General features: G+C 39.0%; 1 protein-coding gene and 1 pseudogene across 2 annotated transcripts; both read left to right on the top strand.

Annotated features, from left to right (window-relative positions):
- Positions 1 to 4,636: 4,636 nt before the first annotated feature.
- On the top strand, positions 4,637 to 5,157 carry LOC311494844 (CMRF35-like molecule 5; the record flags this gene model as incomplete). Its single annotated transcript, XM_084554095.1, has 2 exons — positions 4,637 to 4,673; positions 4,823 to 5,157. The coding sequence occupies 2 exons, from the start codon at positions 4,637 to 4,639 to the stop codon at positions 5,155 to 5,157; spliced, it is 372 nt and encodes a 123-aa protein (XP_084410221.1).
- Positions 5,121 to 16,868, top strand: LOC311494837 (polymeric immunoglobulin receptor-like; annotated as a pseudogene). Its single transcript, XR_014699917.1, has 7 exons — positions 5,121 to 5,579; positions 5,793 to 6,092; positions 7,554 to 7,652; positions 7,730 to 7,799; positions 11,522 to 11,685; positions 14,954 to 15,276; positions 15,335 to 16,868. The product of XR_014699917.1 is annotated as a polymeric immunoglobulin receptor-like (transcript).
- Positions 16,869 to 17,045: the final 177 nt, after the last annotated feature.

The raw sequence follows: 17,045 nt of genomic DNA, 5'->3' as shown, positions 1-17,045 counted from the left end.
ATATGTCTAAAAAAGAACATGAAAAGTTGAAAACATTTGGTTATTCAAATTCTTTCTTTAGTTCATGTGTAAACAGTCGTAGAAGAGGAGTGGCAATTCTGATTTCTAACAGCCTTAATTTTGAACAGAGCTCAGAAAGGTGTGATAAGGAGGGCAGATATGTAATTATTAAAGGGAGAATAGATAATGTACTCGTCACATTTGCTAATATATACGCCCCTCCAGAAAGTGATAGAAAATTCTTCAGGTCTCTATTTGATACGTTAAAATCAGAAAGTGAAGGGATTTTGGTTTGTGCTGGGGATTGGAACACAATTCTAAACCACTCAATGGATACGACGAGCACTAAAAAGCAGAAAGTACATAAATCGAGCGATCTTAATTTTCTGATCAAAGAGATGGGTCTATTTGATGTCTGGAGGAGCCTTCACCAACAGGAAAGAGATTTTACCCATTATTCAGCCACTCACCGGGTTCATTCCAGAATAGACCTTTTCTTGATGAACAATGTAGATAGAGACAGAGTGAAGGATTGTTCAATAGGAACAGCAGATATATCAGACCACAATGTAATCTATTTAACTTTCCATATAAACAATAGTCGGAAGACCACATTATGGAGACTAAATACTAGTATTTTAAATAAGGAGACTGTTATAAAGGAGATTAAGGAGGAAATTAACGAATGCATAGAGGATAACAAGAACAGTCAGGTGAGCCCAGTCATCATGTGGGACACAGTAAAGGCAATAATGAGAGGGAAATTAATTTCAAGGACAGCGTATTTAAATAAGATGAAAAGGCTAAAATATGACGAATTAGAGAAAACATTGAGGGAATTAGAGAAACAACAACAAAAAGATGAAGATAAGAGATTGACAGACAAGATTAAAGTACAAAAAAAGCAGATAGATGATCTTCTGAATGAGGAATTGGAAAAGAAAATGAAATTTTATGAATCCGGACCAAAAGCAACAAAAATTCTAGCAAAACGCCTCAGGGCACAACAGAAGAGGAATACCATTCATAAAATTAGAGACCCCTTGACTAAAGAGATAACATATGAACCAGAGGAAATTCATAATATCTTTCAAACCTATTATAAATCATTATATTCACAGCCTAATAATACTGACAATGGAAAGCTTAAACAATATTTACTATCGTTAGACCTTCCATCCATAGGGAAAGTACAAAATGATGTGCTGACCACCCCTATTACAAAGAAAGAGCTAGACGTAGCCATTAACAAATTAAAATCAAATAAAAGTCCTGGGAGCGACGGCTACCCTAATGAATGGTATAAAATCTTCAAAGAAGACCTCACCCCTTTACTGTTAGAATCATTTAATTGTACATTAAATGAAGCTGTAACACCACCATCATGGAAAGAAGCAGTGATATCAGTCATTCCAAAAGAAGGTAAAAATATAGAAAACTGTGAATCCTATCGTCCCATCTCTATATTAAACGTAGACTATAAGTTGTTTACCTCTATAATCTCTAGAAGAATTGAACACTACCTGCCTGATTTAATACATGAGGATCAGACAGGTTTTATCAAAGGCCGCCAGACTCAAGACAACATTAGGCGAACCCTACATATTATAGAACAGATCAACAAAAAACATCTGAGTGCAGCTCTGATCAGCCTTGACGCCGAAAAGGCGTTTGACAGAGTCTGCTGGCCTTTTCTATATGGGGTGCTAGAGAAACTTGGCTTTAATGAAAAGTTCATCAGATGTATACAAGCTCTTTACACAGAGCCAAGTGCTAGAATAAAAATTAATGGCCATCTGACCAGCAGTTTTAAGCTATTTAGGGGCACCCGCCAAGGATGCTGCCTTAGCCCCACACTTTTTGCAATATTCATAGAGCCTTTAGCACAAACCATAAGACAAAACTCTGATATTAAAGGAATCAACATGGCAAATGAGGAACATGTAATAGGACTCTTTGCCGATGACGTCATCACCTACCTCCAAAATCCTGAATTAACATTCCCTAGGCTCATGTCAGTTCTGAGGGAATACGGTCAGTTATCTGGATATAAACTGAATGTTTCTAAAACACAGGTCCTCTCCTTTAATTACACACCAAGCAGAACAATCAGATCGGAATATAAAATAAAGTGGGATTCAAAGTCGATAAAATATTTAGGGGTACTACTCACACAAGAATGTTACAGAATTTTTGAAATAAATTATGAATCCATAAATGATAAGATTCGGAGAGATATGAGGAAATGGTCAACACTAATATTAGACTTTAGTTCAAGGATTGAGACAGTGAAGTTGAACGTTTTGCCGAGGTTGTTGTATCTTTTTTTATCGTTACCAACCAGAATCCCAGAATCTCAATTCATAGCATGGGATAAACAACTATCTAGATTCATTTGGGCAGGAGCTAGGCCAAGGGTTAAATTTAAAACGCTTCAACTGGACAGAGAAAAGGGTGGTCTTGCGGTACCTAATCTCAGAGAGTACTACTATGCTGCCCAGATGAGGTATCTCGTCTATTGGTGCTCTCCAGATTACCAAGCCAGGTGGAAACACATTGAACTGAATGTGGATCATTCTCACCCTCAAGCTAGACTGGGGGGTGCTGATCACACAAACCTAAAGGGGGAAAATTCAATAATTGAAAATTCATTAAAAATTTGGTATGAAATTGTGAGAAAATATAATTTGGAAAGTGAAATTAAACTCTTGGTTTGGCCATCTCACACACCTCGGTTTGGTCCTGGAGTGCTGGACAATGTCTTTGCAAGCTGGACAGTAAGAGGGATGACAGCTGTATGTACTCTCTTGGAGGGTAAGAGTTTTAAAACATTTCAACAATTTAAAGAGGAATTCAATTTGGTAAATGGAGACTTTTTTAGATATCTACAGTTAAGACATTTCTTTGATATTGAGATTAAAAAAAGACTGTCAGCAGAAGACGCTGAAGTGGTTGAAGTGTTTACAAGTGCATATAAACTAACACCGACTAAGATCGTAACTAAACTGTACAGAGGACTACAGAAACGGAATGGTAGGGATTCTCTTTATGTGAAATTGAAATGGGATTCAGAGCTGGGCATTGAATTATCGGAGAGTGATTGGCGCTCTATCTGCAGAACTCAACAAACCTCCACTTGCTCTAAAAGATGGAGGGAATTCGGTTGGAAAAACTTAATCCGCTTTTTCGTCACACCTCATATTAAAAGTAAACAACTGGGTCTACCACAACAATGCTGGAGACAATGTGGGCAGATGAGTGCCAATCACTCGCATGTGTTCTGGTCCTGCTCAAACCTGCAACCATTTTGGGATGGAGTTACACTGACCCTGGAAGTGATTTTAAAGTATAAGGTGCCTAGAGACCCTCGAATCCTGTACCTGGGCCTGATGACAGAGGACATTATTCATAACAAGGACACTTATCTTTTTAAAATTCTAATACTGGCCAGTAAAAAGGCCATCACAAGAAACTGGTTAAAAGCTGACCCGCCAACCACAGGGCAGTGGTTGGACATTGTCAAGGAGCTATACTCTATGGAAAAACTGACTTTCTACTTAAGACTGGAAGCAAGGACTCTGCATCAACGCTGGGAAAAATGGACCAGATTCACTGAAAGCTCACAGCCTCAGTAATCATGATGGAGAACAGTATAGGGCATCATGGTTCCCCCCCTTTTTGTTAGTTTATAACTATTGTTAGTTTTTCTTCTTGTTACATACTCTACACGCGTCACTCTCTGTAATTTGAAGCTGTTTATTTCTATTGTAGAGCAATGGAGTATATGCAGTACTCTTGTTTTTACTTATGCTGTTTTTTTGTTTTTTGTTTTTTGTTTTTTCTGTGAAAAAAAAAAGACAAAGAGTTTAAAAAAAAATAATAATAAAAAATACCACTGCATCACTGCACTTTACTCACATAGCTGCTTCAATACTGTAAATGTGTGTATATATATGAGCTACCCCCTCTAAGTTTACATTTCGAGTTTATGTCTATATTTTATATTACAGTCTATGTTTTATTTTTCTCAGTTTTACATTTACACTTATATTGTTTACCTTGTGTGTTATGTGCAATTATTACTGTTTTACTGTAGTACTTTTTTACTACTGGCTGCATTGTACTATGTATAACTGTGCATGTGACAAATAAAACCTATCCTATCCTATCCTATCCTACAGTGACTGCTGGTTTCTTAGCAACTGCTAACCACTTGATGGAAAACAAAGAAAATGTTTTCTTTGTGTGTACCATTTGTCCTCTACAAAAGTCCAGGTAGATTTTACACGAACCAAACATAAACACAATGAACACATAACATGTTAATTCATTCATTTTCTGTGACCGCTTGTCCTGTGAAGGGTCGCAGGGGGGGCCTATTCCAGCTGTCATCGGGCAGGAGGCGGGGTACACCCTGGACAGGCCGCCAGTGTATCAAAGGGCTAACACAGAGAGACAGACAACCATTCACACTCACATGTACACACCACTGTGCCACACACAATGCATGTTGTGGGTGTTAAATGTAGCCACATCAGATGTGTTAAACAGTTAGTGTACCGTTGTTTCCTCTAAATATCTCACACAGCGTAGTACAATTAACTTCCTCTTCAGATTTTAGATTTTCGTGTTAAAGATGTGGACCGTTCAAGACCTGCTGTTCATCCTCTGCAGTAAGTTTTTGACATTAAATGAGTAAATATATCTGTTTTAGTATTGACTATAATAGAAGCAGCTGATGGCAGAGAATCACACCTTGTTAATGGTCATTATACAGCAGGAAGTTAGAAATATCCTTTTCATGTCATCTTTCTCTTCACAGTTGTTCTCAGTTATGTGACCAAAGCAGCAGGAGTGATCCATGTGTCTGGATATGTGGGCAGAGATGTCAACGTTTCCTGCTCCTATGATCAGGGTTATGAGTCTTATGAGAAGTACCTGTGTAAGAACGACTGTGGCAACAGTGATGTTCTTATTATGACGCCAGAAACAAAGAAGAACAAATACTCCATCTATGATGACAAAAAGAAACGAACCTTCACAGTGACCATCTCTGATCTTCAGTCTATGGATGCTGGGAAATACTGGTGTGGGGTGAGCCGGAATAGTAAAGATATCTACACTGAAGTAAAGCTGGAATTAGAACAAGGTAAATAAATAAAGCATTCCCACAGTTTAGATTATACAACATGTAAAATTGATTGAAAAAAAAACAATGCGCTTGTGTCATGTGCTTTTATTTTTTCTTGACAGACAACTGCTGCAACAATGTGGATAAAGTTCAAAGTCATGAAAGAGGTTCAGTGTCCATCATTTGTCCGTATGAGTTTGAGTACCAGAACAACCTGAAGTTCATCTGCAGAGGAAAGCAGCCCTCCACATGTCTGCAGCAGGCAGTCATCACCTCTGACAGCAAACAAAATGGACGCTTCACACTGACTGATGACAAGGAGTCAAGAAGATTCACAGTCAACATTACCAACCTGAACCAAGAGGATTCTGGGTCGTACAGTATCTTTGTGGTGTCCATAGAAACAGTGGACTGGATGTTTTCTCTGCTGTTGAGCTGGAGGTCAAAGGTCAGAGGTCTCAGTTATACCTCATATTATTGCAGTAAACTTATTTAATGTATGGTAGAACAGCAAAGATGACTAAAGCTTTTACACCTTCTCGAAATGTACTAAACAACTAAAGGAAAGTAGAATCATTAAACACGTGCACATGTATCTCTAATGTGGCCTGTACATAGACTAGACATAGTGATTCTTACATATTGTTGCTCTTTCTGACAGTGTGGTGCTGTGTGAAGACAAACGCCACGAGTGGCACTGTGGGAAGCACAGTCACTCTGCAGTGTCCGTATCCACCTCAACACCAGAATAACAGGAAGTTCCTCTGTAAGGGAGACCACCTCAACAACTGCACGGACATGGTGACGAGTCGAAGCAGGTTCACACTGCAAGATGATGTTTCTTCCAGCTCCTTCTCTGTGACGATCACAAACCTGGAAGCAGGTGATGCTGGGATGTACTGGTGTGGTTCAGACTCACAGTGGAGAGCTGGAAACTACACCAAGATTCAACTGTCAGTGGGTGAGATCTATGACAATAAAATGAATGTCCTTGTTTGGACCCAGCTGAGTAAAGATGAGTTTCCTGTGCTTCACACTAAGCGTACACAGTGTGCCAAAAAAAGTACTTGTTATAGAAGCTGGAGGAGCATGTGTCATTCTCAAAACCTCATTTAACCCCCAGCAGCCTTTCTATATCTTGCTAGATCAGTTGTTGCTTTCAGCATTTACCAATACTTATTGAATTAACTCAGCTTAACTGTTTAAATATGATGCTACAGCAACACTAGGAACATTTCCAATGGTGTACTAATTCAGTGTTCATAGGTTTATTAATCATCATAGTTTATACAAGTTTATTATAGAATAAAGTGATAACATCAATGTGATTATATTATCTCACAGTATGACACTCTATGGTATATTTCTCACTCAACTGTTTAAGCTCTAAACTCAATAAAACCATTAAAGTGGATTCATTTGAACTGTAAATTTAACTTCAACATTGAAAATGCAAGTTGTTCAGTTCCCTAAAGTACTCACTATATAGACTGGACACATGGCATATTAATTCAGGTTGTTCATTTGTCCATTCTCATGCTGTATTTGCTGACTAAATCTTATAATAATCTTCTAATATTTTCACAAATACATGCAGAGGTCACATCCCTTGACATTTATAATTACTCTTGACACAAAAGTTGATGGTTGACTTAGTGATCTGAACTTGATGCCAACATGTGATGTCCACTGAGATGGTCAGCATTCAGAGGTTTGAAGTGTTTGTTCATAGAAAAATTACAGAACAAAGTGGTGAAGTGGTGGGAGATGCTGCAAGAAGAAAAGTTAATAGATCACCAGTATTATATTCCATTTTTTTCTGGAACCAGTGTCTGTTAAAAATGTCAGTGCAACAACCTCAGTTGTTGAGATAACCATCTATTATCAATTATCAGAAAGATGTTGAGACATTTCTGTGGTGGTGTAGTGAACTGTCTGACTGATTAAAAAACACTTAAACCTTCTGAGCAATATATACATCAACATTATTTTTCTCTGACAGTCTTTCTGCCGACCATGACTGTAATCTCAACCTTCACTGTGGAAACTGTCAAAACTAATTCAACTAATTCAACATACTCTGCTGGCAAACTACTTAAAGGTATGTGTGTGTGTGTGTGTGTGTGTGTGTGTGTGTCACTGAGGTAAGATCAAACATATGTGATAAACAAGGGTTGGTTTTGGTTGAGGTTTTATGGTTCTACAGTTATTGTCTCCAGTGAGTGAACGTGAGTCAATTAAATATCCACTTGTTAAAAGAACTGTGAAGTTAAAATACACAACCACCATAAATAAAAAGGAAAGAAGTGAGGCTGCAGCTCTGATAGTCAGTGCCACTTCTGCTGTGGACTCTTGAAACTGCAATGTGCTTTCAGTAAGTGTATATTTTTACCCTGCTCTGTTTGTGGTTTTTGTTTTTCAGATGGTTCACTCTATGTGGCTGTCATTGTACCTGCTCTGCTGCTCATACTGATAGTGGTCCTGGTCATAGTTCATAAGTATAAATGTCACAAAGTGCAAGGTATATTTCACAGTGCATGGAAATGCTGTATTTATACACAGACAAATGTGTGACCATTTTTTTATGTGTTTTCTCAGAAGCTGGAGTGGGCATCATCGGACAGTCCCAGGCAGCAGGCGTAGCAGAAGGTGCAGCAGAGGTAAGAAAGTAAATGTTGAAAGTCTAGCTTTAATTAGTTGTCATGTCTGACACAAAACAACTCCCTGATGATTTTATTGTTAGTAGGACATAGGTAATCTAAAGGTTGCTGGATCACCCCAAAATGCAAAAAGAGCTTTTTACTAATGTAGTAAATCAAATAATGTTAATTTTTTAAATAATTACTAATCACTGGATTTTAAAATGCACTGCCTGACCGAAAAAAAGTAGCCACCAAAAAAAAAAGGTCATCCACTGTAATGTTTTGTTGGACCATCTTTAGCTTTGATTACAGCACATATTCTCTGTGGCATTATTTCGATAAGCTTCTGCAATGTCACAAGATTTATTTCCATCCAGTGTTGCACTATTTTTCACCAAGATCTTGTATTGATGATGGCAGAGTCTGACCACTGCACAAAGCCTTCTCCAGCACATGTCTGTGAAGGTTCTCAGTCTTCCATGTCATGTTATATCCAAAAAGGTTCAAAAAAGGCAACTGGACTTGTAGAGTTTTTTGAGAAGACATTTCACCACTCATCCGAGTAGCTTCTTCAGTTCTAGGAGACTGGTGGGAAGTTTGAGGTTTAAATAGAAACTCCTACTGAAACTTGCTTGTGTTAACAACCAGAAACCGGTGCAGTTAATTTCCATTAACGGTTGGGTACTTACCTGTCGTTGAGGGGGGGACTGTTTTGTCCTTGTCCTCTTTCCCTATGAATGGTGCTCTAACGACCCTTGTCCATCAGAGACTCCAGGCTCAAGGTGTGAATGAGTTTGAAACGTTTTGGGGACAGAAGTTAAAACTGTATTGTAAATAGCTGGCAGATTAAATCTCAGTCCACCTCCTCTGTTTAGAGAAGGGTTTTCCAGTGTGACATAGATGGCTTCCTGTACTCCTCTTTCAAACCACCGGTATTCTCTGGCTAAGATTTGGACGTTGTTGTCTTCAAAGGAGTGTCCTTTGTCCTTCAGGTGTAGATGGACCACTGAATCGTTTCCTGATGAGCTGGCTCTCCTGTGTTGGTACATGTGTTTGTAGATGGGTTGTCTGGTTTTGGTTTCCCCAATGTGTAAGTCTGTACATACACTCCTCACTGCACTGAACAGCATACACCACATTACTCTGTTTCTGCCTGGGTGTTTTGTCTTTAGGGTGGACCAGTCTTTGCCTGAGTGCATTCCCTGGTTTGAAATAAACTGGAATGCTGTGTTTTCTGAAAATTCTGCCCGAGTTTTTCGGATACTCCAGCCACGTAGGGGATGACGATGTTCTTCCTTTTGTTGTATTCCTCCTCTCTGTCCTTTTTGGGATATCTTTTTGAGCCTTTGACAAAGGCCCAGTTGGGATATCTACATGTCTTGAGTGTCCATTTGATGTGTTTCTGTTCCTTCTCCTTGCCAGTCTTGTGGGTACAGTCTGTGCTCTGTGCTGAAGAGTTCTGATGACCCCTATTTTGTGTTCCAGGGGGTGGTGGGAATCAAATAATAAGCGCTGATCTGTGTGAGTGGTTTTCCTATATAATGATGTCTCATGCTCCCTGAACCACTCTTTCATAATTTGAGCCCCATGCATGAATCCTGGCATTGTCATCTTGGAATATGCCCGTGCCATCAGGGAAGAAAAAATCCACTGATGGAATAACCTGGTCATTCAGTATATTCAGGTAGTCAGCTGACCTCATTATTTGGGCACATAATGTTGCTGAACCTAGACCTGAGCAACTGCAGCAACCCCAGATCATATACTGCCCCCACAGGCTTGTACAGTAGACACTAGGCATGATGGGTGCATCACTTCATCTGCCTCTCTTCTTACCCTGATGCCCCCATCACTCTGGAACAGGGTAAATCTGGACTCATCAGACCACATGACCTTCTTCCATTGCTCCAGAGTCCAGTCTTTAAGCTCCCGAGCAAATTGACGCCTTTTTTTTCCAGTTAGCCTCACTGATTAGTGGTTTTCTTAAGTCAACACAGCCGTTCAGTCCCAATCCCTTGAGTTCCATTCGCATTGTACGTGTGGCAGGGCTGTTTCTAGTTTCGTGGGGGCCCTATGCGAGATGCTGTTTGGGGGCCCCTAGTTTGTCTAACTATGATGAAGAGATTCCTAACCCTTAGATGGATTCAAGGAGTTTTATTGTCATTACACACATGTTGGTACATGAGGTGGAACGGAATTAGTTACCCTGGTCCCGGTGCAAGCCAAAGCGGAAAGTGTAAAAGTAAAAAAAATAGAATAAAATTAGCTAACTGAGTATAAAAAACAGGCAAGTAAGTAAAATAAATATAGAAAGTGACAATTGTGCACTACTGGAGTCTGTGCGAAACGACTGCATTCAGTGCGAAATGTTTCTGTGGTTGGTTGTCTATTACACTACATGAGCATCTTAAGTTGAGCCACACAGGCAAGTTAAACTGATAAAAAACTATAATACAAGGAAAACAACAATCCTCTATATGTCAATAAATAAAACAGATTTTAGGTGTTTATAAAAATGTTTACTTTAAATAAAAAAATACAACAAACCAACATTTATTTTAAAGTGCAACAATCAAAACAAAACAACACTAAAAATAATGCTGATTTAACATCACAGTCACTTATCAGCATAACACCTAATATACTTAATCAAAGTAATAATAACAGTTTATGTGTTAATGTGATTGTCCTGGAGCTTCCTGGTCAGAAAGTTCAGAAGATCCCTCTGGCTCAACATCTGGAACTCTAAAATATTTTAGAATTGCTCCTGCAAAGACAAGGCTCCTTAGGTTATCAAGCAAAATAGATCATTAGCGCATATTCCTATTTTATAAATGCAGTGATGTTGCTGTAATACAGAAAATTTAAATAAATCTGTTTTTATATTAAACATCGTGATGTACAGTGTACCCAATTACAAAGTTGTCACTTTTAAGAGTTTTCTGCATTAATTTACACATAGGATAAGATAAATGATCTACTGACACAGTAGTCTAAAATAAACACAATTCCTCATATTTATAAATCACTTAAAAGATAAACCTTTAAAATATTTATTTAAATTATAAAACAGTAGCACACTTCTAATGAGGCCTATAAAATACACACTAAACTTGAAAATAAATCCTAAGTAATGCTAAAATAATGTTAAGTGTCAAATATCTGAGAGAAAACTGACACTGACACTGACAGCACTGGCTCAATTTAAGATGCTCATGAAAACAACCAACCACAGATACATTTTGCACTGAATGCAGTCGTTTTGCACAGACTCCAGTAGTGCACAACTGTCACTTTCCATATTTATATTACTTACTTGCCTATTTTTTATACTCAGTTAGCTAATTGTATTCTATTTTTATACTCTTACTTTTACTGTTTCTGCTTTGGCTTGCACCGGGAGCAGGGTAACTAATTTCGTTCCACCTCATGTACCAACATGTGTGTAATGACAATAACACTCCTTGAATCCATCTAAGGGTTAGGAAGAGCCCCCACGAAGCTAGAAACGGCCCTGACAATAAAAATAATAATATGAATATGAATAATGGGGTCTGGAGTCAGTCAGTTATGACCATGGCAGGACAGACAGTTCATAACATGAGACATACTAATTTTGTATTAGCCAACTTTCATGAAGCAAACACCAAAGCTGAGTTTATAACGAACAAATCCTAGCCACTTAGCTAACATTTATCCAGGGCTAGCTAGCTGGCTAGCAGGACAAATAAACAAACTTGCTAAACAGTGTTTGTTGTTTGTTGCTTCTGTTTCAGATGTATGCCAATCAAGAAACTGCAGTGTTCTCAAAGCAGACGACCTCCAAACTGCAGGGTGCCTGTCACGACTACGGCGACGCAGATGACGACCAACCAGACTATGAAAACGTCACAGCAACGGAAGAAATCTACTGTAATGAAAATTTCCATGTGTCTAATTACAGGTGAATTTCGAGATGTAGTTATTATGTATACTGTATATTCATGGCTTTTACTCAGATACACATTTGCTAATACCTAGTAGTGTTCAGTGTTGATAATGCAATCTACATTCCTTGTTTGAAATTGTGGGTAACCACTTTAGCCAAATACCCAAAATGTACCTTCTGTATATAAAATGTGTAGTAATGAATATTACAGGTTCCCATGCTTTATACTTTTTACTGCCCTACATGTTTGTAACAGATCCAGTAACTGGAATTGTTTTCGTATGGTCTGATTGGGCCTCCATGTCATGCGCCAAATGTCCAGTTTAGCATTGTCCTAGCTTATAAACCCTCATGAGGGATTTAGATTGAGTACTTTCACTATTGTTACCTGAAGTAGGGTCTATTATAATACTTCTGTACTTTTACTTAATGTATGCAGGATGGATTTTTATAAGGTTTTATTGATACTTTTACGTTAGATTGGAATATTTTGTTCCATAATTAAGTGTTGTTTCATTGAACCAGAGCATGACTGGAGATTTTCAAACAGAGAAACAAAAAAAAAATACGCAGGGATCTTCAAAAGACCGTCAGCTGGTCACACCTGTCCAGTCAGTTTAACTTCCAGTAAACAGAGTTTGATACTCAAGGGTCCAACCAGGGCTGGAGCTTTCTCCAGAAAAGCCTGGACATCCAACTTTCTACTAAACATACAGTCTCTCTGTTACACAGCTTCACTGTTACATCATTAAAAGAGATACAAGATTGAATTTAACAAGCATGAATGAGTCCATAAATGTTGCTTACTTGTGTATTTATACTGCATAAATGTTTTCTGCTCTAAGTTTGACATTTTGATCATTTACCAATCTGCCTGCCTGTGTTGATGGTTGGTTAAAATAAAGCAGTGGACTGTACATGCCTGGCTGTGCTTTCACTTGGATCGTCCTTCTTCCCTTCATTGTGTGGAATGTGAGTGTGTAATTAAAGTACAGAATTCTGGACCATAGGGGCTGACAGGGTGCTGATGTTAACCCTGTGTGAGGGGGTCACGTGATGGCGGTGAGCTGAGCAGACGCTTTTGCTAGAGCTCTGTACCACTCTGTGCTAATTTTCTCATTATCCTGACAACAACTGTGCACTATAAGCTATTTTTGTTATGAACACAACAGGCTATGTCCTTTGGAAAACTATTGGCCACAATCTTTCAACAAAATGGGAAGAACCAGAGGAAATAAAGACAAAAAAGATGTCCCATCCGAGCCCGGTAATGATACACAAGATGGCGACCAGGCCAAACTTGACCCTGCCCTTGCTAAAGCTCTGAGCGTAATGACTCACAACATTATTAATTATTCAGGTTACTCTTTTGTGGGAGGAGATTTCAATTGTGACCTTAATCCCTCTCTTGACAAACTTCCATCTGACATTTCTCCTCCTCCTAAGAAATTGAGGGTTCTCACTAATATATGTTATGACATTGAATATTCTGATGTGTGGAGGCAGCTTCATCTTACTGATTCAGAGTTCACTTTTTTTGCCCCCACATAAAAACTATACCAGAATTGATTACTTTTTCATCCCCTCCTCAAAAATGTCTCTTGTCTTATCATGTTCTATAAGCAACATTGTGTTATCAGACCATGCCCACCTTTATTTGATATATTCTCTCACTGAGGACAAGGCATTGTCACAGCGCTGGAGATTTCAACTTTATCTCCTCAGAGATGACAAGTTTATCTCCTACTTTTCTTCAGAATTTGTATGCAGGATGGATTTTTACAAGGTTTTATTGATACTTTTACTTTGAGATTGGAATATTTTGTTCCATAATTAAGTCTTGTTTCACTGAACCAGAGCATGACTGGAGATCCGTTAAGGCCCCAGGGCCAGATGGATTTGGACGTGAGTTTCATAAGGAGTTTAGTGGTATTCTTTTAGACCCTCTGCTGTCTATGCTCAAGCTGTAGGGACCCAGCCCTTGTGCTGTCTCTCGATGCAGAGAAAGCATTCGACTGGGTCGAGTGGTAGTATTTGTTCGACGCTTTGGAGGAATTTGGCCTCGGCGATAATTTTGTGACCTGGATTAATGTTCTGTATAATACTCCGACAGTGGAGGTTCTGACTAATGGGCTGAGATCCACAAGATTTCCTTATACGCGGATGACAGTTTGATACATTTATCACAACCCCAAACTTCTGTTCCCTGCGTGATTAAGGTCATTTCATCGTTCAGTGTCTTTTCAGGATATAAAATTAACTTTGCAAAATCCAAGGTTATGCCCCTGGGTCGTTAACACGTGTTCCAGACATGGCTGAGCCTTTCCCGTTCCACTGGTCCCCCACCGGTTTCATTTAATTAGGAGTGCATGTGACACCCACTTTCTCCCTTTTTCCTGGCTAGGTAGGATTGCTCCTATAAAAATGAACATCAGACACCTTAACAATCAGTCTCGGTCAACTACTCTTACAGCCACTCGTAATGATGTGACGTCTTTGCTCATAACAAGATGTAGAAAATTCTGCCAATTGAATAGCCCGGCTCTAAAACGTACCTCACAAGCAATCCCATTCACAGATTGCATTTATTTTTACGAAATCCTAAAGCATTTTCCTCCTCATCTTTTCAAAAATTAATTCATCATTGAGGTCATCATTTAACCCTTGTTAATACTGTTGACATAAATACAGAACTGAGGAATTTCCGTATTTTATCATTTGCATTACTGAACATCACCATCATCGGGCGAGAGGTGGGGTACACCCTGGACAGGTCATCAGTCTATCAGACAACCATACACACTCACATACACTCACTTACCCGGAGAGAACGCACACAGACACAGGCAGAACATGCATGGCACAGATTCAAACCCGGAACCTTCTTGCTGTGAGGCATCACTACTAACCACCACACCATTGAACAACCCACATCAAGTGTTGTGCGTGGCTAAATGTAGCCATCAGATGTGTTGAATAGCAAACGCACTGTTGTTTCCTCAAAATATTTCACACAGCGTAGTTTAAAACAACTTCCTCTTCAGTTTTTATATTTTCCTGTTAAAGATGCGGACCGTTCAAGACCTGCTGTTCATCCTCTGCAGTAAGTTCTTGACATTAAATGAGTAAATATATCTGTTTTAGTATTAACTATAATAGAAGGAGCTGATGGCAGAGAATCACACCTTGTTAATGGTCATTATACAGCAGGAAGTTAGAAATATCCTTTTCATTTCATCTTTCTCTTCACAGTTATTCTCAGTTATGTGACCAGAGCAGCAGGAGTGATCCATGTGTCTGGATATGTGGGCAGAGATGTTAACGTTTCCTGCTCCTATGATCAGGGTTATGAGTCTTATGAGAAGTACCTGTGTAAGAACAAGTGTGGCAACAGTGATGTTCTTATTACAATGTCAGAACAAAGAAAAAATACTCCATCTGTGATGACAAAAAGAAACGAACCTTCACACTGACCATCTCTGATCTTCAGTCTATGGATGCTGGGAAATACTGGTGTGGGGTGAGCCGGACTGGAACAGATATCTACACTGAAGTAAAGCTGGAATTAGAACAAGGTAAATAATTGTCTGCAATTCAGTTATCCATCCAGTAAATATTGTTTCTTCTTGACAGACAGCTGCTGCAACAATGTGGATAAAATTCAAAGTCATGAAAGAGGTTCAGTGTCCATCATTTGTCCGTATGAGTTTGAGTACCAGAACAACCTGAAGTTCATCTGCAGAGGAAAGCAGCCCTCCACATGTCTGCAGCAGGCAGTCATCACCTCTGACAGCAAACAAAATGGACGCTTCACACTGACTGATGACAAGGAGTCAAGAAGATTCACAGTCAACATTACCAACCTGAACCAAGAGGATTCTGGGTCGTATCTTTGTGGTGTCCATAGAAACAGTGGACTGGATGTTTTCTCTGCTGTTGAGCTGGAGGTTGAAGGTCAGAGGTCATAATAATGCTTCATTATGTTCATCATGTCACATAGTACCATTTTTTCAATTTGAAGTGATAACTTTATAGAGAGTCTTTAGTGCATTTTTTCTCTGACAGCCTCTCCACAGGAAACCAGCACTGAGACCACTAACATCACTGAGGAACCTGTCACGTCACACTCAACATATAGCACCCCCAAACACATTGAAGGTGTGTGCGTGTGTGCGTGTGCATGTGCGTGTGTGTCTCTATCTCTATTAATGACAACTGAACAGGAAGGATAGAGTAAGTGTGTATTTGTTAACTATATTCTGTATGTTTTATTTATTTTCCAGATATGACACTTTTGGTTTACACTCTCCCTGCAGTTGTGGCTGCACTGCTGATCCTAACATCTGTTCTCATTATTGCTTTTAAAAACATAATCTGTAAATTCAATATGACTGTAATGAACAGTGCTGAAGCAGGAGTGGAGATGAGACCCAATGACGTGAGTAAACGTTGGTGTTAGAATATGCATATTGTTGCTAAATGACAGTCTGACCTGTACATGTCTTGGTTAGATATCTAGGGTCTGCTGCCAGAGAGACAGATACTGTATAATGAAACAGTATTAACCAGCTATCAGTCTGTATACAACGACTAACCATCAGTCTCATCTATTTATCTGTCTCATGTTCTTTGTAGATTTATGATTCTTGTGAAGAGGCAGCATACTTAGACGCTGGCTCATCAGTTCCTCAGAGCACGGTGAGCCATGAAATGAACGCAGATGAGGATCAACAGTGTACCTACCAAAACTTCATCACAACAACAGATATGTACTGTAGCTAATATGACAGACACCAGTCCTAACTGGGTTTGCATCGTCTCAGTTAGCAGCTGCCAGTGGTGTTTAATGCATCTGAAATCCTCATGTGAGTAAATGTATCCACCAAATGCAGTCATTTCTGTAAATAAATAAATATAACTGTGACACAGAGAGTTTACTTGTCCATGAAGCATTACATTAGTATTGTTGTCTTTACATGTTACATGATACGAACACTCTCAGTTCAAACCTTTGACTCAGTTAGGGAAAACAGAGACATCAACAGGTAACCATGTATTACTGTAATATTCAAACTGAACAGAGGTCAGATTTGTAGGAACTATTTTCTGTCATGGTATTTGACATGACTGCATGTGATTAGGATGGTGTATGAGGGATGACTCTGTATAAACCACAGTGTCCATGTTAATCTAGAAACATTATTAATGGATGTGTCTTTCCTGGGACGCTTGTCATTTCTGAACTTGTGCCCTCTGATTTTGTGTTGTCTTCAAAGACAGCTGCTGTAACGACGTGGTTAATGTTCTATCGTCAGTGTTGGGCATGTTACTTTTAAAAAGTAAT

The sequence above is a fragment of the Chelon labrosus genome (genome assembly GCF_963514085.1).
Source record: "Chelon labrosus genome assembly, chromosome: 2".
In the NCBI taxonomy this organism is placed as follows: domain Eukaryota; kingdom Metazoa; phylum Chordata; class Actinopteri; order Mugiliformes; family Mugilidae; genus Chelon; species Chelon labrosus.
Note: the sequence above shows the minus strand (reverse complement) of the source record. Positions and strands in the feature narration are given on the sequence as shown.